This window comes from Podarcis vaucheri, assembly GCF_965113315.1.
Source record: "Podarcis vaucheri genome assembly, chromosome: 5".
NCBI classification, from domain to species: Eukaryota; Metazoa; Chordata; class Lepidosauria; order Squamata; family Lacertidae; genus Podarcis; species Podarcis vaucheri.
This window is the reverse complement of record NC_138763.1, coordinates 11,962,583-11,986,585: the sequence shown is the minus strand read 5'-3', so window position 1 is coordinate 11,986,585 and position 24,003 is coordinate 11,962,583. Positions and strand designations below refer to the sequence as shown.

The 24,003-nt window shown below is 43.5% G+C and overlaps 1 protein-coding gene and 1 long non-coding RNA gene across 2 annotated transcripts in view; one reads left to right on the top strand and one right to left on the bottom strand.

Annotated features, from left to right (window-relative positions):
- Positions 1-16,688, bottom strand: part of GNB4 (G protein subunit beta 4) — a 33,199-nt gene extending 16,511 nt beyond the window's left edge. The window contains exons 1-3 of the mRNA XM_082224580.1: positions 16,562-16,688; positions 1,075-1,179; positions 317-355 (exon numbers count right to left, since the gene is read on the bottom strand). Of these exons, the coding sequence (XP_082080706.1) occupies positions 317-355; positions 1,075-1,131 (96 nt within the window). The 5' untranslated portion in view covers positions 1,132-1,179; positions 16,562-16,688. The remainder of the gene's footprint in view (positions 1-316; positions 356-1,074; positions 1,180-16,561) is intronic.
- A 1,105-nt stretch (positions 16,689-17,793) lies between these two features.
- LOC309533728 lies at positions 17,794-23,216 on the top strand. The gene is made up of 3 exons (XR_014220438.1): positions 17,794-17,840; positions 18,567-18,732; positions 21,533-23,216. It is a non-coding gene; the product is annotated as an uncharacterized lncRNA (long non-coding RNA).
- The last annotated feature ends 787 nt before the right edge of the window (positions 23,217-24,003 follow it).

Here is a 24,003-nt window from a genome sequence, read left to right as displayed (position 1 = left end):
AGGTGATATTTCAAGTTCCCCATGGATTGCATGACCTATACAAGGTGCATAGTTATTATTCGTCCACGTGAATAAAAATGAACTACTACTTGACTTTGTGTCCTAAACCTTTTAGCTACAGCAATATCCCTTCCCTTGAAATGCCCCACAGAAATTTCCCCACAGGCAAGAATGAACGTCTTTGTCTTTTAGTTTATCTGGTTGTTTTATGTTTATGATACTGATTTTATTTCACCCTGTTTATTTTATCGCAGTTAGCTGACTAGGGGGCTTCAGTCGGCAAGGTAAAATATTTGTTTAAAACACGCATACGTACCTGAGCAAGAGTTGTGTCACTACACGCTTTTCTAGCATCCTTTAAAATAAAACAAACAAATATCAATCTACGCAGAAGAAATTGGAATTTGAAGAACAGTGTTATCATGGAGCTTGATTCTAGCTTCCTCCTTCTTGGCACAGTTAGCTTTCTATACACAGTGAGTTTTATCCTTGAAATGTGTGCTCAAACATGTCAAACACTACCTGAAGCTTAAAGTAACTCAGTCCTGTAGTGCAGTCAAAATCCTGCACGACAGCAAGCTTTCTTTTTCAGTTGATGACAAGTGTGAAAAGAGATTATACTACCACACATTGCCTTGCTCAGCCTGACCCCTTAATCTCAGCCTTCAATCCTGAACCCATCATGGGCGATAATGGAACTCGGAATCAGGGTATCAACACTGGCTGTTTGTTCTTAGCCTGTGCTAGAGCATCACAGCCACAGGGGGGAAAGCTCACACATGCACCCGTTGACTCTGAATCGTCACAGGAGCTGAGCAAGACAGCTCTGGAAACCTCTCAGGAATGAATGCTGATTTCATTCACACATGCAGTGAGGAGACCCAGCACTGTATCCCAAGAGCTTTTAAAATACAGCACCAGCCCCCCCAATGGCGCTTTGCCCACCAAGTGAAGAACTCACGGAGGGAAAGGTGTTGGGAAGGGAAAGGAGGCAAAGTCCATTTTTTTCTCCTCAAGATGTTCACGGATCCCAACTTATTTAGCATCAACAGCATCAAAAAAGAAACTCCTTACTCTGATTTGATTCCGGAGTTGTTCCGCCTCCTGCCGCAACTGCTCCAGTTCACTCATTCTCCTGAATGACTCTCTTTCCCACCTTCACTGTACTTTTGAAGATGTCTGCCAACAAAGAGGGAGGAAATAAAGAAAATAATACCTTCTTCACCTCCCAACACATCATAAGAGACAAAAATACAACTTGCTGAATTGACTGAAGTTTTTTATTAGTGCCCTTCATCCCTTTCATCACCTCTACTCGGAATACGTTACAATACCACCACAACATTTGGCATTCATCAAATACATTTCAGGTGCATCATGTTTTGCACACATTGTCTCGGTAATCCTTACAGCAGCCCCGAACAAGGAAATCTGGCTTGCCCTCCTGTTGGAGAAGGGAAGGTTGGGTGGGCTGGGGAAGTGGAAGAAGAGAATATTGGTCTGCCCAAGGCCACCCTGCAAGTTCAGGGCCAAGATGCCATTTCAGCTAGGGAATCCCTTGCTCATAAACCCAAGTAAGGGAAAGACAAAGATGATGGGAAAGATGCAAGCATTTCTCCTTCCTCGGTTCTAATGCACAAGACACAGGGCAGGTGCAACACAGTCAAATAAGGCAGCCATGCATTCTGAACAGGAAACAAGCAAAGATACTGGAAGCCCAAGGATAGCATTTTGGCCACAGGAACAGTATTTTTGCCCAGTGAGTCCTTCCTTAGCAGGCTTAAAATACAAGTAACTCGTTGCCCCCAAAGAGGGCTTTTGCTGGCATTTCACATTTTGTGTTCTTAACAAGCAGCACAACATAACTTTTATTTCATTCTCTTTATATTATTTATATGTATCACGGATATCTCTGGAAACAGTAAATTGATGCGGCTCAAAGCTTTCAAAAGATGCTTCAGCCTCATTAGGCACCGAGGTGAAAATTTAATTACCTTAAAAGCAGCTCTTTATTCACTTAACAATGCCATATTGCAGTGAATGCATTAGCCCCTTGAACGTGGAGAGATCTTTCCCAGGAAGGGAGGGAGCAAAGGGATGAAGTCAGATTCGCAAACATATCCACATGACACACACTGAAAAATAACGTATCTTGTGCTTCCTGAAAAGCACAAAATAAAATACTTCCACACGCAATTCTTGTTTAAGGGATGCAAGGCCACACTTTGCAGCATAATGGAAAAAGTTCCCATTAAAAGGTTTGAACAAAGTGAACACAACTCCAAGCTTTCAGTCTATGTCATCCTCAGCAATGATGAGTGTGGTAGAACTCAATTCATACTATTATCTACCCCAACCTATTGAAAGTAGCTCTTTGCTCTTCTAATGACTTCCTTGAGTTTCAGATGTGTGCCCAGGAAAGAGAGGAAGCAAAATTTTAATGTGCATAGTGTGAAATGGAGGAAACCAAGATCATCCTGCGTTTTCTGCCATCATGTGGAGTTGTAGAATTTATACACCCTGTGTTTAATAGGGATCGCCCTGTCAATGGTGGTTTACATGTATAGTACATAAAATACAAATATGAATGAGAAACATCCATTTACAGAACCTTAACTCTATCAGTAATAAAAATTCAAATTTTCATACCATTATCTCACTACAATGGTAGATAGTCAGGTGCTTCTGAGAAGACCATGAGCAGGGATGAAGGCAGGAGCTCTTTCCTGCAGTCATAGGGCGCTTATGAATATTAGTTAGGGGGCATGCGAACATGGGGGTTCCTTTCGGTCATCCTTACTGACAATGACAGACCCATCCTTCATGAATGTGTCAATTCGTTTTTAAAAGGCATCACCACACCTTGCAACAACCAAGCTACATATGCAATTATGTATTGCATATTATTATATTTTGCCTGCCCTTAGCGTATATGAGAACGGAAGAAAACATTTGTCTGTATCCAGTTTCTCCATACCAATGTACCATTTTAGGAACCCTATCAAGTCCACCCTTAATTGTCCTATCTTTTGGACTTAACCCTGCTTTTTAAAAATCTGTTTAGTTTCAGCAAAGACACTATTACTCGAATTTCAAATTAAAATGGGGCAGGGGGGAAGCAACTTAGGTCACATTAAAAAAATATTCTTAAAGATGTGTTTTTATCCTCCCCCAACTCAAAATGACGAAACTGTCCAAAGAAAGTGGTTGAATGTTTCACCAAAAGGTAGGCATATTAAAGCACAGGCAAGAATCACGCTTAAATCAGCTTTCATTTACACACACACAAACACACAATACTTACCCTAAAATGGCATGGGGTATTCAAAGCAAATTACAGTGTTACCTTGGTTCTCGAACTTAATCCATTCTGGGAGTCCTTTCGACTCCCGAAACTGTTCAAAAACCAAGGCACAGCTTCCGATTGGCTGCAGGAGTTTCCTGCAGTCAATTAGAAGCCATGGAAGCCGCGTCGGACGTTCAGCTTCCAAAAAAAGTTTGCAAACTGGAACACTTACTTCTGGGTTTGCGGCGTTCGGGAGATTTGTTCAACAACTAAGCCATTCTCTCAACAGTCACACATGATACAAACCAGCACCAGCAGCATGAACAAGTAAAAAGAAATGTATATAGCTGCTGAAGTACCACACACCTCATTTTCAGTATGATCCTAATGTTAATTAGACTAATTTGCAATTAATACAAGGTACAGATACTTCACTTATAGAGGTTGTTTACGACAAGTTGTGGTTGCTGTTGCGGTTTCCTATCAGTATCAGAATTCTAAACAAGCATTCCTACACAGCCGAAGTGTTAAAGAAATCTTTTATTGTTTCACAAGTCCTTTTGTTTCTTCAAAAAATAAGCACAGGAAACAGGCCTAGGTGTGTCCTTGATCTTCTAAGGTTGAAAACACTGTGCACATTTTCAAAAGGGTTCTGCGGCAATGTGTGCCATAGCAGATCTACTACAAAAGCACAGAAGGCCTTAACTCATCATAGTGTAACAACCAAGAATCAGTGGAAGACTAGATTCTTTCACCCAATTCCACATCCCACCCACTGCATCCTGGGACAACACAGCCCACGATGCTTGAAAGGCCCACACAACTCTCTGAAGAGGATGCAGGGGGAAAGAGCCACTGCAGAAGCTTGCTTTCTGCTCACATACGATACAGCCAAGATCCAAGAGGTTGAGAAAGTAGAAATCAGAATGCTCAAGGATCTAAAACGTGCCTTGCAGTAACTACAAGATCATCAGCCGTAGATTCCTGCTGTTGGGTACCCACACAAACACACTGCCATTTTGACTTGAAATCTGGACGCAATGTTCCCCAATCTCTTAAGCGTGATAGGCTCTCTCATCAAACACTTATCTTCCGTGTGACTTGGGCAAAACAACATTCTTGGGCAACTTGATTGGCAGGAATTTATTCAACTGTATGAGGCTCACAGGTGAAAGGGAGAAGTGTGACCTATTGGTGCTATAGCCATTTTGTAAAAAGTATCAGCTTCACTGCTGATGCCCCTCAAAGCTTTCCTCGGCCAGCACAGCTCTGGCACTTAAAGGACACATTAAGACAGCTTGCATCATCACGCAGCTGTGACATTTAGTGCACAGCTGTAACATCTCAGAGAGCACAAAGAGGGATATAGAACCATTGCCTTTTTATACACCACTGATCACCCAAAATAATTAACAGTCGTTGCTCTCGGTGCTAACACTTAATTTGATACATCTTCCCAAAACGCAATCATGGTTGACTTCAAACTGGACTGCTTGTTTTTTATTAAAAACCCTTTCAGTTAGAAGATACAACTTTATAATGACTGTACATCATTATCTTTATCATTAGATTTCTTACCCACCCTTCCAACATATGCTCCCATGGCAGATTACAACAATTTGAATATAGAATATTAAAAGGAGTTAAAACAATTTACTGATACTGATTTTTCCTCAGGATTTACTCCTGAAGTTGAGCCCCATCTGCCCCTCATTTCCCTCTACAGCACATGAAGCAACCACCTTCTTGACCACCGGACTCACTATTGGTCTCATCTGCTCAATCCACCGGAGCCTGCCTTCGCATGTAGGGGATGTCCCTAACTCATTGAGGGCTTCAGAGACCCATCATCTACCCTCACCTGAGTTAGCTGTCCAGTCAAAGGCGTTTCCTGGGGTGTGGTCCCTGTCACATGCTGACAGCATCCAGGAGCCACAGGTGAGAGCTGAGTGCAGAGTGGGGACCAAAGGTGGACAAACTAGCCCAGAAGGAACATGAAATGCCCCCAACCAGAGGTTCTACCCTTCCACCAACAACCCAAAGTATATTGTAGAATTCAATGAAATTGAATTAATATGACACCTTCACAGAATCTAATGGTGGTTTATACTGTCCAGGTTCCTCTTAATCAGGATTTGCAAAACAGCTTTGGTGTTAAGATTGGGGCCACAGGTAGTGGTGATGCAGACATAGTGTTAAATGAAGAGGAGAAGGGAAATTGTGTAGAAGTGGGGAAAAGTGCAAGCCTAACCAATGAAGACATTACACCTGCAGTGGGCCAATAATTTATTCTACCAAACGAAAAGAAAAAATCAAATTGTGATCCATTCTGGAAAATGTTTTTTTTTTTCAGACTGGTTTTTCAGACGTTTTAGCAGATATAAGCAAAATATTAACATTTACAAAGGGCACTGAACTGGAAGAGACAGCTTACCCATTTAGAATGCAATACTTCAAGAAGTGCCTCTCCCCATATCAACCGACCCGGACCCTGTAATCATCATCTGAGGCCCTTCCTCATGTGCCTCCTCCACGAAAGGTCCAGAGGGAGGCAGCACAAGAAAGGGCCTTTTCTGCAGTGGCTCCCCATTTGTGGAATGCTCTCCCCCAGGGAGGCTTTCCTGGTGCCTTCATTACATATCTTTAGATAGACAGAAATGTTTCTCAATAACGAGGCATTTGGTTGATTAAACATTCTATGCCCTTTCAATTGTGTTTGTGGGAGAGGGCTTATGGGTTTGTTGGTTTGATTTTATTATTACAAGCATCCCACCCCCTTATCTGAGATAGACACATGGGCGACTGCATATACTTGAGGTGCCAGGAAATAGTCGTCCCCCCCAAAACCTAGGTGCATTTCATTAGTGGGGGGGGGCAGAATGTAACCCCTGCCTAAGGAGGAGTTGCCTATATTATGTATTTTGTGTTCTCTTTTTGTATTTTTATGTTGTGAACAACCCTGTGATCTTTGGGTGAAGGGCAATATACAAATCTTCATCATCATCAAAACTCAAGAAGACAAGTGGATGCTATGTATCTTTCTATTTCCAGGTCTGTAAGTCATCTTCAAATGAATCACGGTTAAAACATGACAAGGAAAAAATCTTACTGGTATAAACAGCAACATGACTCAAAGTTCTCCCAAGGCAGCTGAAGATAACAATAAACTATCTAGTCAAGAGTTTGAACCCAACAGATTTTGTCACAAACACATATTCTATCTATGGGCTGAGGGCAGACACCAAGTCTGATAAACCTTCACAGTGCTGAATCATAACCACAATGTTATTGGATGGGAAAGACACATGATATCAAATGGTACCACGACATTGAGGATGTATAAATGTTCAGACACAGCACTTTGCATAAAGTGGCTGCAGATGCTTCAGAAGTTTGCTCCCTTAACGGCATTTCGTATTGAAAAACTGTCCAGAAATCAAGAGGAGATTCAAAAGTTGTTTGTGTTATGGCATGGAAGTCCGATATCGAAAGGAACAAAGTAAAAAAAAAAAATGTCTACTGGACACCCTTTACACACACCTAAAGCAGAATCCCAGATTTTATATTAGTAAACCCTAAAACAGTCTTATGATAGGTCAGTATTGTCACCAATACTCAGCTGGAGGCTGAGATACCAGCCTGCCTAAGGCTGACACCTTGGCCCAGGCTTCCTCAACCTCGGCCCTCCAGATGTTTTGAGACTACAGTTCCCATCATCCCTGACCACTGATCCTGCTAGCTAGGGATCATGTGAGTTGTAGGCCAAAAACATCTGGAGGTTGAGGAAGCCTGCCTTAGCCAATTTAAGTCTCATGACTCTTAAAGTGAACCATGGATTTGGCCTCCATGCCCAACAGTCACATGTACATTGTGGATTATGGCTGCAAGCCGTAGACATGACTCCTAGCAAAAATAGAACTACCAACAGAACTACCAAGACTACCATGGAGTAATTCAACATGATTATTTATTTTGCACAGCACACTTGCCACTGAAGTCACACAGCAAAACTTCCATTCCTTTAAATGGGACAGAACTGCATCAAAACTTATTTATCTACTTCAAAGGCTTCATTCTTTAGGAGGGGAAAGCAATCTGCTTCCTTTCGACAATACTCTGCAGGTTGCTTTTTGTTCTGGTTCTACAAGGGCCACCTCTAAGCAAGATCACATGATCGTTCAAAGTAGTATAGGAATAAAGAGTCTTGAAGTGAATTTTAGACATGGGAGAATAAAAAAGGCACTTCGCTTCCACGGACTGCCAAACCGATCATCCCCCAGATACTCAAGCAATCATCTGATTGGATGTCTTGCAGGTGCTGTAGGTGAAATATACAATACGTAGATAAATACAGTACAATGTTAATTTGCAATGTGGTGCTACCTCTGGTTATGAACTTAATTCGTTCCAGAAGTCCATTCTTAAGCTGAAACCGTTCTTATCCTGAGGCACGCTTTTGCTAATGGGGCTTCCTGCTGCACGCACAGCTCCGGAGCACAATTTCCATTCACATCCTGGGGCAAAGTTTGCAACCAAGAGCAGCTACTTCTGGGTTAGCGGAGCACATGACCTGAAGCGTTCATAACCAGAGGTGCCACTGTAAAGCACAGACATGCAGTACATTTTGACTAACAACACTTCTTCTATTATGGCTTCTTCAAACAGCAATGCTCATTTTTCAAGGCTCAGCTTAGTCTTAACATGTATGAAGTCCAAACAACTGAAAAAATAAAAAGCTCCAGAGAGATAAAACAACACTGCTGTCCTGGCCTTAGAAAACTCCAACAGCAGAAGCTCCAAACGAAGCAAGATTCTCTTCCATGGAAAAGCACCTAAGATCAAGCTGTTCAAATGTGTATACTCACACGTGTACATCAACAAGCACTGCCACCATCAAACTTCCTTTCAATTTAACTGGCACAATTCCAACTAAAATTAATCTAAGTACACTAGGTCTTTTCTTATATTCTTATTTTCTAACCCTGTAAACAGGCCATTATAATTAACCCACATATTATTATTGAGGTGGAAAGATACGTGGATTGCTTCTTCTTTTTTTAGCCAAGTTCATAACAAAGACATGCTGTGAACCAGACGTTTTCTAATACACAGCTGTCTCTTGAGCCACAAAGTTACACTGAAAATCACATTGGCATATGATAACCATGCATTTTCACAAGCATACATTTTTACAAACATACTTAATACTTGGCACCTTCGTAATAAAAACGTGAGACCATATGTCACTTTAGATGCCATTCAGAAACAATTTCAACTACTTTAAAATGAATTGGCAACAACACGTAAGCTTTCCCCCCAGCTCTGCCATTACATTATACAGCACCATACTAATTTAAGTAACCCATACATTGTTTCATAACATCCCTTACTGGAGACCGGTTCCAGTATTTGAATATTCATTTATCTCTTTTCTTCTCTCGTTTTCAGTCCATTCCCACTGATATATTGAGCCCTGCTGTACCATAAACTGATTGGCAGGTAGCCACAGCAGAGCTACTGTACATAAATCTTCCCAATGAACCATGATTGCAGCAAACACCAAGAGATTTTTGCACCATTCCACAATATCTAATGGAGCGCTGTGACGAGCAGATGTTCCTTTTGTTATGCCTCTTTTGAAACTAGAGGGACCCTGCAGGAGCTTGTCTGGACACAGCAGGTCTGGCAAGAGGTTGAGTGTGGCAACACCAGGCAGCAAAAGACTCAACCAGCTGAAGCCAAATATGTAACATGGGCTTATGAAGTGTGAGAAAGATCTGGGAAGAGGAAGGGGGAAATCAAATCCAATTAAAAACAACCCGTAATGAAAAAATATGTACCTTCACCGCAGAAAAATTTCAAGGCAAAGGGCAGAGGAGCCCCTTGTTGATTTCAGCAGCAAGCCCTGCTAACGAAACCAACAACTTAGTCTACCTCTTCGCTAATTGTCCTCTTTGAAAGTTGAGCACTAAGTCAGGACACTGTAAGCGTGGAGGCCAGGGAGAAGAAAGAGGACAGAGCTGTGTTGCTTATTACAGGCAGTAACTATTCAGTAGATGCCTCTGACAATTGTGCAGCCTTGTTATAGCACTAAAACTGCATTTTGTTAGCAACAATATTATAGTTCTGGAAAAACAGTGGGATAACCCTGAAACTAAAGTGCTTATCTGAAAGATGTCTGGATCTTGTACAATAAATGAGCAACAACTATACAACTTGTTGTGTACTCTAGAAATGTTAAGGTATGTCCACAAAAAGATAAAAAATAATAGTTACTAATCATGCCTTCCATGCAACAAGAAAGCCAAAATAAAACAAGCCAATCAGTAGTATACAGAGGTCATAGGAAAAGAAGGAAACCCTATCATTCTCACAAACAATGCAAAATAATGTTTCCAAGGACTACATCTCCATATTTCAATAACAATAAAAAAGGAAATCTCACAACCTGCAGCTGGTAAGTTACTATTTTTTAGAATTTAGAGAGTGGCACCTTTCTCCTCCATAAGGGAATGCGGGTGGCGCTGTGGTCTAAACCACTGAGCCTCTTCGGCTTGCCAATCAGAAGGCCAGCAGTTCAAATCTGTGTGACGGGGTGAGCTCCTGTTGCTCTGTCTCATCTTCTGCCAACCTAGCAGTTTGAAAGCATACCAGTGCAAGTAGATAAATAGGTACTGCTGAACTCTGGAACTCATCACAGTTCTCCATGCACCAGTAGCAATTTAGTCATGCTGGCCACATGACCCAGAAAGCTGTCTGTGGACCAACACCCGCTCCCTTAGCCTGGAAAGCAAGATGAGCACCATACCCCATAGTCACCTTTGGCTGGACTTAATCATCCAGGGGTCCTTTACCTTTAACCCCTCCTCCATAATCTGATGGGGGAAAGAAGTCTCATTCACAAACTGCACACTTCCTTAAAGCTATCAACAACAGCATATCATGGACAAAGGGTCCCAAATCCATGAACTCGGGATTAGGCAGAAAGCACCAGATAGCAGGCACCACCATCATCCCACTGACTGTCTAGATAACTACAAATCCTCTGCGTAAGCAAGGCTCATCCTACCTGTTCTCACTGACAAGACGTGCTAGCTTAAAGTCAGATAATTCACATCCACCACTCCTTAAAACATGTGCTATTCTGTTCTGAGTCGATATGGTTCTCATTCTCCTACCTATCCCCCCGTTCTGGACCGTTCTTCACTTCCCAGTTCCTGCTCCTGTATTCCTTGGATAGGCAGCTATATCCTCAGCTTCACTCAACCCTATCTTTAGATCTCCCTTGAGTCGTCTCAACCCACTATGACTGTTTTACTCTTTCCTCCTCCTAGTTTTCCATGACTATGTCCTTGTCCTTTTCTTCTGGCTGTCGTCCCAGGACTCATCAATACACCCCTCAGTTGCAAAGCATGTTTTCCACTAAGGTCCTGGTCCTATAAAGAGAAAGAGGTTTATCCCTAAACAGGGAGGATTCCCACTAAGACATAAGCAGAAAAGATAAAATACAGGTAGTTTCATCTAAGAGAAATGAGTCCTTATTTGTACAGTATATGGTACTCCCAGATCACTCACTGTACCAAGAAGGACTCCTTTCACTTAGATCAGGTATCTTAAACCTTTTCAGACCCAGGACACACTTTTAACCCAAAAATGAATTTGGGGACCCATTTCTTAATTTTTTACAACGTATTTGCATGGTGGACCCAGCTGCGATCAGACCATGACCCATTAGCGGGTTCCAACCCACCAGTTGAAGAAAGGTGTCTTAGATTAAATTACTTGTATTTCAGGCCTTCTGGTGGGTTCTCCCAAAATTCTGAATATAACAGTTGGTTACCTGGAACACCAGGTGATGGTGGCTGTTGCAGTGCATGGCTGCATGTCTATAATGTTGAGGTTTTTGCCTTTTTGTGTGTCTTGTTTGTGACACTCAGTTGTCCTTTTATTCCTGCTTTAATTTGTAGAATGAATTAAAAATGTTTTGTTAGCTACCCTAACTAATAGATCCACATTTTAACTTAAAAAAAGTTGAAGTCAAGCAGATATGTGTCCTGATTAATGCCTACATAAGACAGACACACAGAGAGAGACAAACCCTGGGGCAAATAAGCTAAGCCAAGTTTCCTTAACGAAGGGCAATATTAGTAAATATTTTGTACCAACATTTACTGATAAACAACCATCTGTGGCTTCAGAAAGCCTTCAGAGAAACATTGCTCTGCTGTGACTCACCATGGATGCGACACATGTTAGCAAGTCTGGGATTGTTGTTCTCTGCATGTACCATCAGTGCAGCATTACAAATATATATTCAGTCCAAGCTTTAAAACACAAACCTGTGTCTGCATATTTAACCACTTTGTCATTTCTAACCCCCAAACAAAAAATTTTCAGTAAGCCATGACAGCATTAAGCATCAAACATAAAGGATGCTAAAACCATGAGTAAATCACTGGGAAATCATGGAACCAATTGCCCTTGCCTTACCACAAGGTAAAAGTGCAAGTTCTTTAAAATGGCACTCATGTCACAAATCCCACATATATTAAAATATTAGCTTAGAAAACAACTAAATATACGAAGTAGAACTTTACTCCAAATCACGATATCTTATCACCCTTACTTTTTACATACAAATAGATGGAACTAATTGGAAACTTCTTCAAAGGCTTTAGCCACATGATCAAAATTCCAGAAAAGGGACAGGCACGGTGGGGAATCTACTTTGCAACAGGTATAGCTACTAACAATTATAATTTTGCTAAATGCTTCATTTAGACTAAAATCTATACTACTGGCAACTCCCCACATAAGCTCAATTTTCAAAGTGCTCGAGGTCACTAAGGTCAACTTCACACATGATGCACTGAGATAATTCCCATGAACAGGGAAAATGTGTGTGTTTGGGATCCATATGAAGACTCGCTGCTGGGTATAAAATTGACAAGTGGCTACTTGCAGTTTCAAGACTTTCAGTTTCTGAGCACCTACTGATCTCACACATGCGCACATCATTGCAAGCAAAGATTCACATTAAGGTTCCAATGCGATATGCGGACAGTATTCCTCATCATCAGTGATGTCAGGGGTTTCTATTCAATAGGTTCAACATTTAGTCAGCCACATTCCAAGTAACATTATGAATTCCTGTAACATATTGTCCCTGCCCCCTGCCTCTCTCTGTCTTTCTCTATATAACACATACAGGAATGCACCCAGACACACAAACGTACCCTAGGATAAGCATCTCTTACAGCAAAGTGAAATTAATGGGGCTTTAATTCCACAATGGGGAATAAAGATAAACCTCTAACAAATACCCAAGAGGGGTAAGCACTAGATTTATTCTAGTTCTGCTCCCCTTGGCTAGGTCAGTGTTAGAGAAGGATTCTTACTGCCAATCTGGTGGCTACACTAAATCCACTGCTTTGCATAATTACCAGCAAGCTGCAGTTTCCCATTTCTTAAGTCCAACGGAACATGTGAAGAAATCCAGATATACGTATACAAGGCCAACATTTTCAAGCTCTGACTATTGTCGCTCTCAGAACCTGGGGCAGAACAGCTTCCTCTCTTTGAATGGCTGACAGGTAGTCATTGTAGACTACTCTTACAGGCAAAACTAACAAATAAAATTTTACAACATAATAATAAAAAAATGCTACGGCCATCAGAGGTCAGATAAATTTGTTTAGAAAAGGGGAAGCGGACCCAAGCTGTTAGTTGGCCTTTTCTCCTCCTCAGTATATTCTGAACTACAAGTAGAATGGTTCTGTACTTATCCTCATGTTCTTCACTATCAAGTTTTACATAAGAGTCACCAAATCTGGGCGAAACTGATCCTTTATTTTCTGCCCAGTTGATCAGTGCAATAAATATTACTCACAACTAGTATTATCAAATGATTATTTTTAAATGATCTTTTTTAAATTTCTATACCGCACTTCATCTGGTTATCAGAATGCATGCATGCAAAGAGACAATTTAATTTACACCAAGTTCATGAACTCAAATGTGAGCGACTTTTCCTATGGCAGGAATGGTTAACCATTTCCCAACAGTTAATCCTTTTCAAACTGTGACACTAACGATGCAGCATGGATAGCTAAACTGATGCCAAAAGTAAGCAGTAAGGTTTTGTGGCAGTCCAGGAAAGCATTAAGAGACTGTGGGGCCATACTGCACTATAATGGATTCCTGCTTGCCTCTCCTGAATTGCCAGCTCACTAGACTAAAGGAAATAAACTACCCCAAGCAAAGGGAAAACACACCCATTCAGTACCTGGGTAAGGGAGGTGGGAGTAAGGAAAGGAATCATACGTAGTTACATTCATGCATGGACTATCTAATATTATACACCAGGCACACTTAAGGAAAGTACTGGCTTCGCAAATAAATTAGCTACTACAACACTGAAATTTCAAAACCGATGTAAACACTCGAAATTTTGTACAATTTGTACTATTGCCTTATATGATGGCTTTGGATGATTTATAAACCCATGTGTTAGTCGTAATTCATCATTTGCTACCCAGCATAGACTCTTAAATCTATTAAGCGCAATACCAAGCCATTACTAAATGTGTATACTAATTTCCCTCCTAGCCCACCAGAGATCATGGGATTTTGTGAGACACCATATCCAGGATTTGATATGTCAACACCCCATGCCTATCCATTCCTCATGCTGAGTAACATCCTTTATGCCATCAGCCAGTTTTAACACAAGTAAAAGGCAGCTTGCAATTGCCAACAATTACACCTTTTTATTATTTTTGTGTTTATTATTTCCACCACCCCCAAAAATGAATCCCAAAGTAGCATATAAAAATTAATAGTAAAAACAAGTTTAAAACAAGCTAAAAAACAGATGTAACGTATACAGTGGTATCTTAGTTCTAGAACTTAATCTGTTCCGAGAGTCCATTCGACTCCCAAAACCGTTTGAAAATTAAGGCGTGGCTTCCAATTAGCTGCAGGAGCTTCCTGCACTCAACTGAGAGCCACATTGGACGTTCGGCTTCCGAAAAACGTTCGTAAACTGGAACACTCACTTCCGGGTTTGCGGCATTCGGAAGACCATTTGTTCAGGAGCCAAGCCATTAAGAGTACCAAGGTACCACTATATATAAAAAATGATCCAATTTAACCTTTGCATCACAGATAGTGAGGGTGCCAGACACGCCTCGCTGGGGACAACGTTCTATAAATGGGGAGCCACCACTGTGAAGGCCTGTTCTTGTGTTGCCACCCCTCCACCTCAGTCAGAGAGGACACAGGTAGAAGGGCCTCTGATGAAGAGCACAGGGTCCGGGTTGGTTCACATGACCTGACTTTCAACACCTTTTCTGCCTAGTAATCAAATGTCCTGTTTTGCAAAAGTTTACACACCACCATCAACATATAAAACAAGTCTTGTGAGAGATGTGTATTATCCCTCTCTCTTTTGCCTACACCTACTAATCTCAAGGCTGTGGGTTTGAGCCCCACGTCAGGCAAAAGATTCCTGTATTGCAGGGGGTTGAGCTAGATTTCCCTTGTGGTCCCCTCCAACTCCACAATTCTATGATACTTTTACTAAAAAAAAAGATCAGAGGTGAAAATTGCTTTTCTGCCTCCCACTAACATATGATGTACTTTTAATACACAAGTGTCATGTAACGGGCTTCCCTGCTTTTTGCAGTGATATGAGAAAACCAGAAGTTTTGACCAAGATATTCCCATTAGCCTTTTTAACATCGACTCTTCCACTCTCTTCTTCCCCATCTATCATCCAAGGATGCATGCTTAAAATCCTTCTGAAACCCACTCTATCCACAGTAACAAGTCTATAAACACTGGAAGAGAACATGGGAATCAAAAGACAGCAGTTATCCCAGATAGAATCTGAGCACAATCCTGTAGATGAGGCATGAAAGTGGTTAAAGAATAGTAAAGCAGGTTATTTTATTTTATTTTTTAACTCATCCTTTCCATATACACCCACACATGATTATGAATAAAATGAAGGTTCTAACCCATTCTTTAAATAAATAATAAATTGCTCACTCTGCTCACAAAAGTTGATAAGGCATCCAACAAAAGAATAAAAACAAAATGCTCTCAAAGAACACAATGTCTCCAAGCTGGGGGGGGGGGGGAGACTATTAACCTGTTCTGTATCAATGACGTGATGTTTTACTAGAAGTTGTCTTATAGCAACCAACAGCGTAAGGCTGACCAACAACTCTTCCAAGATCATCGGGACAAGAGAGTCGCTCTGAGACCAACTACATCATACAAAGATAACCATAAGAGTGTATCCAGACCATTTGGAAGGCAGAATAGGCTCTTGCTTGGCACCAACATCCTAACCTTAATGTATATTTTACACAGATGTAAACCCCACTGCATTCAATGAGGCTTACGAAGCATTTACACGCCACCCTTTACACTTCACAATCGCTTCGTAAGGTAAGGTTAAAGCAAGAGAGTCAAGCCCAAAACTGGCCAGCCAGTTTCGTCACTGAACTGCTCCAAGGCACAGTAGCCACTCATATTTCCACACGGGCATTTCCACACCAGAGCCCAGGTTCCAGAGGACTGAATGGGTTTGACTTCTGAGCAAACATGCACAGGGCGGGGCTGGAAGGCATGTAATGTGTGCATGCTAGAGGGAAAGGACTGGGAAGCTGTAAAAAGAAATAATGGAACGACTCAGCTGGTAGAGCATGAGATCTCAGGGTTGTGGGTTCGAGCCCCACGATGGGCAGAAGATTCCTGCCTCGAAGGGGGTTGGACTAAGTCAGGCTTCCTCAACCTCAGCCCTCCAGATGTTTTTGGCCTACAACTCCCATGATCCCTAGCTAGCAGGACGAGTGGTCCGGGATGATGGGAGTTGTAGTCTCAAAAAACATCTGGAGGGCCGAGGTTGAGGAAGCCTGGACTAGATGACCCTCACAAGTCTATGAGCCCGTGTGGCCCTCCAGGCATTGCTGGGCGGCCCCAGGGGCTGATGGGAGTTGTAGTCCAGCAATACCTGGAGGGCAGGTAACACAGGTTTCCCAGTGCCCATCCCCACCAGCCCTCAAGCATCCAGGGGGCTCCCTCTCCCCACAGCTTCTCCCATAGCTGGGGGAGGGGGGGTCTCCTTCCTTCTCCCCCTACCCACCTCCAGCCCCAGACGCCAATCACTGAAAAGGGCGGGAAAGGGGCGCGCGCGCGCGTGGGGGGGGGCGTCTCGCCCTCACAGAGAAAACCCCGAAGCAGCGGAGGCAGACGGCCGCCGCACACCCACCTTCTTCTTTCCCCCGAGCGGGCGGAAGGAGACGGCGAAGGGACAAGAGAGCCGGCCCGAACGCCGAAAGCTTGAGCGGGACCGAGCTGCGAGAGAAGGGGCGTGGCCAACGCGCTCCCGTCAGCCGCTCGCTCTTCCCCGGCCCCTTCGGACGGCCGAGCAGCCAATCAGAGCGCCGCCCGCGGCTATAAGTTTTCCAGGAGGCCACGCCTCGTTTCCTCCCTCCCCTCATCCTTCCCCAGTGTCTCGTCACGGCGATGCCCCTGTGGTAACCGCCCAAGTTTCCTTGTTCCGTTATCGGGAGGGCTTCCCTTCCTCCACCACCACCACCCCCCGCCACAGTTCTAAATGGACCAGCCCACACGCTGGCTTGAGCGGGGCAAGGAAAGGAAAAGGACCGGGCAACTTCGGGGAAGAGGGGTGCGCCCTCTCTCCCTGCTACGAGCCCAGCAAATTCACACCCTCACATACGAGACTGGAGGTTTTTTGTTAACTAGGGAGTAGTCAGCCTCATTCACCTTCCCGGGGCTTGCTTCTGAGTAAACACGCAACAGTTGAAGCGGTTTTTTTTTAATGTATTTCTTCCAACAACCCTGTGAGTTAGGGTCACGTTTAGCTGTAAGCCGCCTCGAGCCCCCAGCAGTGGGAAAGGCGTGCTATAGTAACAACAACGACAAAGGTTAGGTGAGGGGCAATGACTGCCCCCCCAAGTCAAAATAAAAAAATTCCTTCCAGTAGCACCTTAAAGACCAACTAAGTTAGTTCTTGGTATGAGCTTTCGTGTGCATGCACACTTCTTCAGATACCTGAAGTGTGCATGCACACGAAAGCTCATACCAAGAACTAACTTAGTTGGTCTTTAAGGTGCTACTGGAAGGAATTTTTTTATTTTGACTATGGCAGACCAACAAGGCTACCTATCTGTTACTGCCCCCCCCCAAGGTCTTCCCCCCACACAGCATTTTCATGGCCAAGTGGGGATATGAACTCCGGTCTCCCCAAATCCTAGTCCCAACACTAACCAGTACACCATCTGTTTTCCAGCCCAACCTAAAAGCACACCATATGCACAGTTTGCAAGAAGGGTGAATAAGAAAAGCCCAGCTGGATCAGACCGAAGCAAAGGTCTTTTTATTCCAGTGTCCGGTTCCCCCATTGTGGCTGACTCATAGCTGTTAACCTTCCCTTTTTTTTGCAGGAAATTCCCTTATTCCAGCGCTGTTTCCCGCTGCTATCCTGGATTGTTAGATATCCCATAGACTGTCCCCGGGACAGGTAAGGCTGCTGATCCCTTATTTTCGAGGCTGCTGATCCCTTATTTTCGAGGCTGCTGATCCCTTATTTTCGAGGCTGCTGATCCCTTATTTTCGAGGCTGCTGATCCCTTATTTTCAAATCTGAAAGTTGACAGCTATGGGCTGGCTAGATGGCCACAAGCTGGGCAGGATGGCAGGGCCAGCCCAGCCATTAGGCATAGTGAGGCTACCACCTCAGGCAGCGGGATCTACAGGGGCAGCAGATCCCAGTGTAGATCTTTACGTTTCCGAGCACAATTCCAAGTGTTGGTGCTGACCTTTAAAGCCCTAAACGGCCTCAGTCCACTATACCTGAGGGAGCGTCTCCATCTCCATCATTCTGCCCGGACACTGAGATCCAGCTCCGAGGGGTTTCTGGCGGTTCCCTCACTGCAAGAAGTGAGGTTACAGGGAACCAGGCAGAGGGCCTTCTCGGTAGTGGCACCCGCCCTGTGGAACGCCCTCCCATCAGATGTCAAAAAGAAAAACAGCTACCAAACTTTAGAAGACATCTGAAGGCAGCCTTGCTTAGGGAAGCTTTTAATGTTTAATAGACTATTGTATTTCAATATTTTGTTGGAAGCAGCCCAGAGTGGAGGGTACAAATAATAAATTATTATTATTATTATTATTATTATTATTATTATTATTATTATTATTATTTCTCCCCTTGTTCTCCCCTTCATTCACCGCTTCTTCCTTTGCAGGAGATGGGCCACATTTTGTGGTTCACCTCAGAGGCTAAAATGTCTTGGGCTAGCCCCACAGGATGGAAATAGCCCTTTCCTGTGACTGCTTCCCTCCTTCCCACAATCGGTATACAGAGCTATGCAGCTTCAGATTTTGATTCTATGCCTCCTTCCTTATGGGAGAGTAAGTGTCACTTAAGTCACTGGGTCTTACTTCTGAGAACAGCTACATCATTTGCAACACAATCCTATATGTTCAATGGGGATTCCTCCCAATGCACAGGTTTGCAGCCTTGGTAGATAAAACACTTCGATTGATGTACTCTTGACCTCCCCCCATGGGCATAGCCAAGACTTTTGTTAGGGGGGCAGAACCAACATGATTGCTCAGTTAAGTATTCCTATTATTTGACTTGATCTGGAGGGGCAGCTGCCCCTGCCTGCCCCCCCCTTGACTACACCCATGCCTCCTGCTCCCCATTTATCTGGCAGCAAATGCATATACAGTTTTAAATATAGGTATTAAAATAATTGCTATCATAGAAAAGGCATTCCCTCCCCATGCGGGAGAGAAATAAAAAGGCATATGTTAAGATGATGTCTGCAAAGGTCCATTTATCTCTCAATAAATATTTCCTGGATACCTTACAGTAAAAAATATTTAAAAGACAGCATACTAATTAAAACCAACAATAAGAGAGAGCAAAAAAAACCAAACTTCATTACAACAGAGTCAGCATAAAACAATATACAGCCCAGACTTAAAGGGCAATAAAAAAAGCCCGACTGAATAAAAATATCTTCATCTGGCACCAAAAAGACTGTAAAGAAAGCACCAGGCAACCTCCCTGGGGAGACTATTCCATAGTCCAGGTGCCACTACAGAAAAGGCCCCATCTGTAATGGCCACTCGGTGTGCTTCTTTTCCTTTAGAACCTCTTAAATATGCAAAGATACTTTGTTTCATACATTTTGTCAACTAAAACTTACATAATTAACTGAGATTTATTTCTCTATGTTCCCCCGTACCCAGGAATAAGGTTGTAAACTCTTGTTTGGGAATAAGCCACATTAAATTTAATAGGTTTTACTACTTATGAGTAGGTACAAGTACCAATATTTATTTCAGTACCTATGAAGCTGCTTTACAGAGATTAACCCTCTCTAGCACGCAACATATAAAAAAAATATTCAAAATTATTCAATTACCGGTATTCAAAATGTAAGTTACAAACCATAAAACCACCGTATACAAAACATCTAAAAATATTTTTTCTTGTAAGCAAACATACATAGTGCTGGCCTCCCATGTACTTGAAGTGAGCCTTCCTGAAATGAAATGGGTCTTACTTCTGAGTAAGCAAAACTAGGATTGGGTTCTGTACTGCATTTGAGCCGCATGTAAAATGTGGTCTTTGCGTTGCGGATCTCTGAGTGCAGACGTGTTCAAAGAAGCCTACACATGTACAACACTGTGCACATAGTTTCCGCACGATATGCACAGAGGTGTACCAATGTGTATCCCGCTTTGCAGAGATCCGCACTCAGTGCGTAGAGGCAGAGACTAGGGATGACGCAATGTCCAACATGGAGGATGTAGCCAGTAAGAGCAGCAGTAAGCATATGCCCTAAGCCTGGAGCTACACATTAACAGGGTTGTAAGAGCATGCTGCTGTTGAGTTATGCAGAGCCCTCACTGGCCAGGCAGAAAGTCAGTTACAATCAACTACAGAGAAAACAATTCTTTAATCAAAAATCATTTACAGTGTAACTCAGCACATGTTTGCATGGGGAAAAGTTCCACTCTATTCAAGGGAATGCAGTCCTAGAAGGCACACATACAGCTGACAAGTTGTGTGTGTGTGTTTTCCAAATAATGGCTAGTGTTGGAAAGGACTTGAGAAACCCAGCTTCAAATCCACACCAAAGCTTTATTTATCCTCCTCCAAAGGGTTGTTGTGAGCATAAAGAGAAGGTTCGTGGATCAAATGCACTGCCCTAAGCTCCTTAAAGGAAGAGCAGAATGAATGTAATATATAATAATTATGTAATGGAAATAATAGAATAGCTAATAGAAGGTTAAATCACCAGAACTTCAAAGTAGTGTTAAAAAAAACGTGCCTGGTAAATCACAGCTAGGAGGAGGATTTTTATCAGGAGTATAGCACATAAACTGCAAACTGCAATCCCACTCCTGATTCCCCCCCCCCCGCAAAAAGCCACTATTTACACATTTGTAAAGATGAAAGCAGCTGCAAGTGCCGCATTTTAACATCACATGCAGTTTAGTCCCAATGCATGCAATATGTGAACACGGAGAATGTTCATCCAAAGCACAGGGTTGCGTTTTCTATGGGAACTTTATAAGAGAAAGAAAAGACGAGGAGGAAGATTTACAAAATGTTTTTAAAGGGCTTCAGGAGTGCTCCCACCATTCAGATTTGCAGCAGGGAATTACTCAGCTTCTAACGAAATAACAGAGCGAATAAATTTTCCCTTGCTAGGAAAAAAAAAGGAGGCATTATTATCTCCTGAGACAAGCAGGTTAACCCCCTATGCGAAATGTGTTTTGATGTCCCACAACAACTGCCTAACAACACATGAATTGCCTCCTAAGGCCTTGATCCTGTGTTCAAAGAAGCCCACGCATGATCAACGCTATGCACATACGCTACATATGGCACAGCAACAAATCCAGCAAAAGATGTCCCCTTGCCTTCCCTATGCCTGTACAGTGCAAAAGACCGCGCAACATTTTTTTTTACAGGAAATTTTCCAATAGAGAATTTAATAATTCCACCTCGCTTGCATTCTGTACTCACAGGAACCAATATGGTGGAAACTGTCTTTATCATGCTAGGAGAGACATGAGGTACTCATACAGCAGGGCACCTCTGCTGCAATGTACCTAGTTTGGTTGTAGTTTGGAGAACGGCACCATATTGTCTACGCATATCTCTGCATTTATTTATTTATTTATTCAGGTCTCCAGCATCTACAGGCAACAAGTCCCGTCTTCTTACTAGACGCAGTGTGCAAACTTCATCCCTCATCTTTGAAGGCTACGCACTGACATTTAAATTAAAACGCACCAAGAACATTTTCGTACCTGTGCTGGGTTTTTTAAACTCTTGCAGCAGGGAATGGGGGAAATCTACAGCAAAAGAGGATTTCCAGGTATAATTTTCACTACAAACTAGAACAGGGTTCTCAATCCCATCCTTGCCAATAAATTGAAGAGATGCAACATCAGCTTACCTGAGACAAATGCCCCAATTCTAAAGCATCACTTTGAACTAAGCCCCTTTCCCACGTAAGTACTCGCTTCCCACACAGTGGTCACAATCCACAGCCTTGCACCGCCACATCCATTGCACCTACCAAATAGATTGCTGGCTCTAGTGGTGCCTATCAGAGATAGGAGGAGGGAAGAGGATCCAAATAACTGGGTGGCCACCCACTCGCAGACCTGACCCAGCCAAGATACTCGTTTGCAACAGCCCTTACGTGCGGTACCCGTTGGCGCATAAAGACCACATCCAGCAAAGGTAGCCAGTTGCCTCGAAGAAACCTGCAAAGATTGCCTTTTGCAGGCGTTTGGGTTCTTCAACGTTTAAAGATACAAGCGTAACGGGGTTTGAGATATGGGCATTGCCGCACAACTAGTTCACCAGAGGCATTAAACGGCCTGAAAAAAGTAGCGTGCTTATCAACACAAAATTAGCAAGACACAGCGGAGGATACGTCAAAGGGTCAATAAGAACAGTGGCATTAATGGTCATTATTATTATTATTATTACTTGATTGCCTTTTGCCAGCTGAAAAGCTAAACCTAACAATTTCCTGGAGAATCAGGGCATGGATTCTAACCACTTGTTGTAGCAGGACGCACCAGCACACACAGTGGCAAAAGGGAGGCAATAAGCTCGTGTGAATGAATGAGCCGCCTACGGTATTATTATTGTTGTTGTTGTTCTTGTTACAATGAGACATGCAGATTTGGCTGTGAATTTAAAGCCCCCTCCCCATTTTTAACCAGGAAATAATATCGGGGGGGGGGGAGTGAGAAGTCACCAACAACATACAGTCTGGCCACAACCATTCATTGCGGCAGTGTGCCACTGTCACGCCCACATTTGTCTTCTGATCCGCCCCTGGGATTTCCGCGAAACCCGGGAGGTTGCAGAGAAAGTCCCGGGGTGGGAGGGAAATCATGGCTATCCGGGTGTGCCTTTAAAAAGCCGCCGTCGCCACCACCTCCTTGGGTAACGAAGGCGCCTTTTTTTGCGCATTTGCAGTCAAAGAAGCCGCGCATCGCATGCATGCACGCACGCTAACGAAAAGGAAAACGCGGGCTGGATCGATATTCGCATTATTAATGCAGGGGGTTCCCCGTGGGGGGGGGGACACGACACACACGGAATTGTCTTTCTTTACAAATGGGCGTCGCCACACTTTTTTTGCAGCAGCCTGAGCAATGCCTGAGCCTTTTGTTAGCTAGGGAACGGATGCGAACAGCCGCTTGCCCCCTTAATCCGGAGTGAACCCGGACTTCGGTTCCCCAGCCCCCGACTCCCGATGCAATGCACGCGATTCTTTCAGGCGACCCTGAGCAGCTGCTTTTTGCAGCCTCTGCGATCGAGCGCGGTTCCAGCACCAATCAATCAATCAATCCAATTATCGACAAGGGGATCTACTCACAAGACTTGGCGAATTTCCCTCCCTGTGCGTCGCCGTCTGCGCCTCTGCTGCGTTTTTCCCTCCTCCTTTTGTTTTCCCGCTTTCCCTTTTCTTTCCGTTTAAGGCTCCACTCTGAATGTCACAAAATAAATGCGTCCATTGTGCATTGCAACCACCCCGAAGCCTCGCTTGAACTGAAGCGGTTCCTCTCCCACTTCCCCCTTTCCTCGTGTGCTCATCCAACGTGATGGACAGTTGCTATGGTTTCGCATCTCTGACGTCAACGACATTAAAGAGAAAGAGCTTTCCTTTGCTGCCTGGGATAACTCCCACCAAGGAGCACAAAAAAGAGACAGACAGAAAGAGGATTTCTTGTGCAGTCGAGCCTGGCAGGGCGTAGTCCAGGCACCTCCCATTTCTTCCCACTGAGGCAGCTATCACTCAGTAATTACTGCAGAGATATTAGGATTACTAAACCTTGCCAGGGATGCTTGCATACTGGGCTGGCACTACTATTAGGCAGACTGAGGCAGCTGCCTCAGGCGGCAAGGTGCTGGGGGGCAGGCAGCAAAGTGGTGGGTGATGTCGGCCAGCCCTATGCCCCATAAGGCAGCCCGCCACCCTCGGGGGGGGGGTCGGTGTGGGGCAGCGTCTCAACCCCCATAGTGAACTTAAGAGTCAATAGCTAGTCTGGTCAGCTTCTGAGTGTGGAAAGGTTGTTGGAGGCAGGGGGAGATGGAAAAAATAATCATCCCCTTTGTCTCAGACAAGGAAA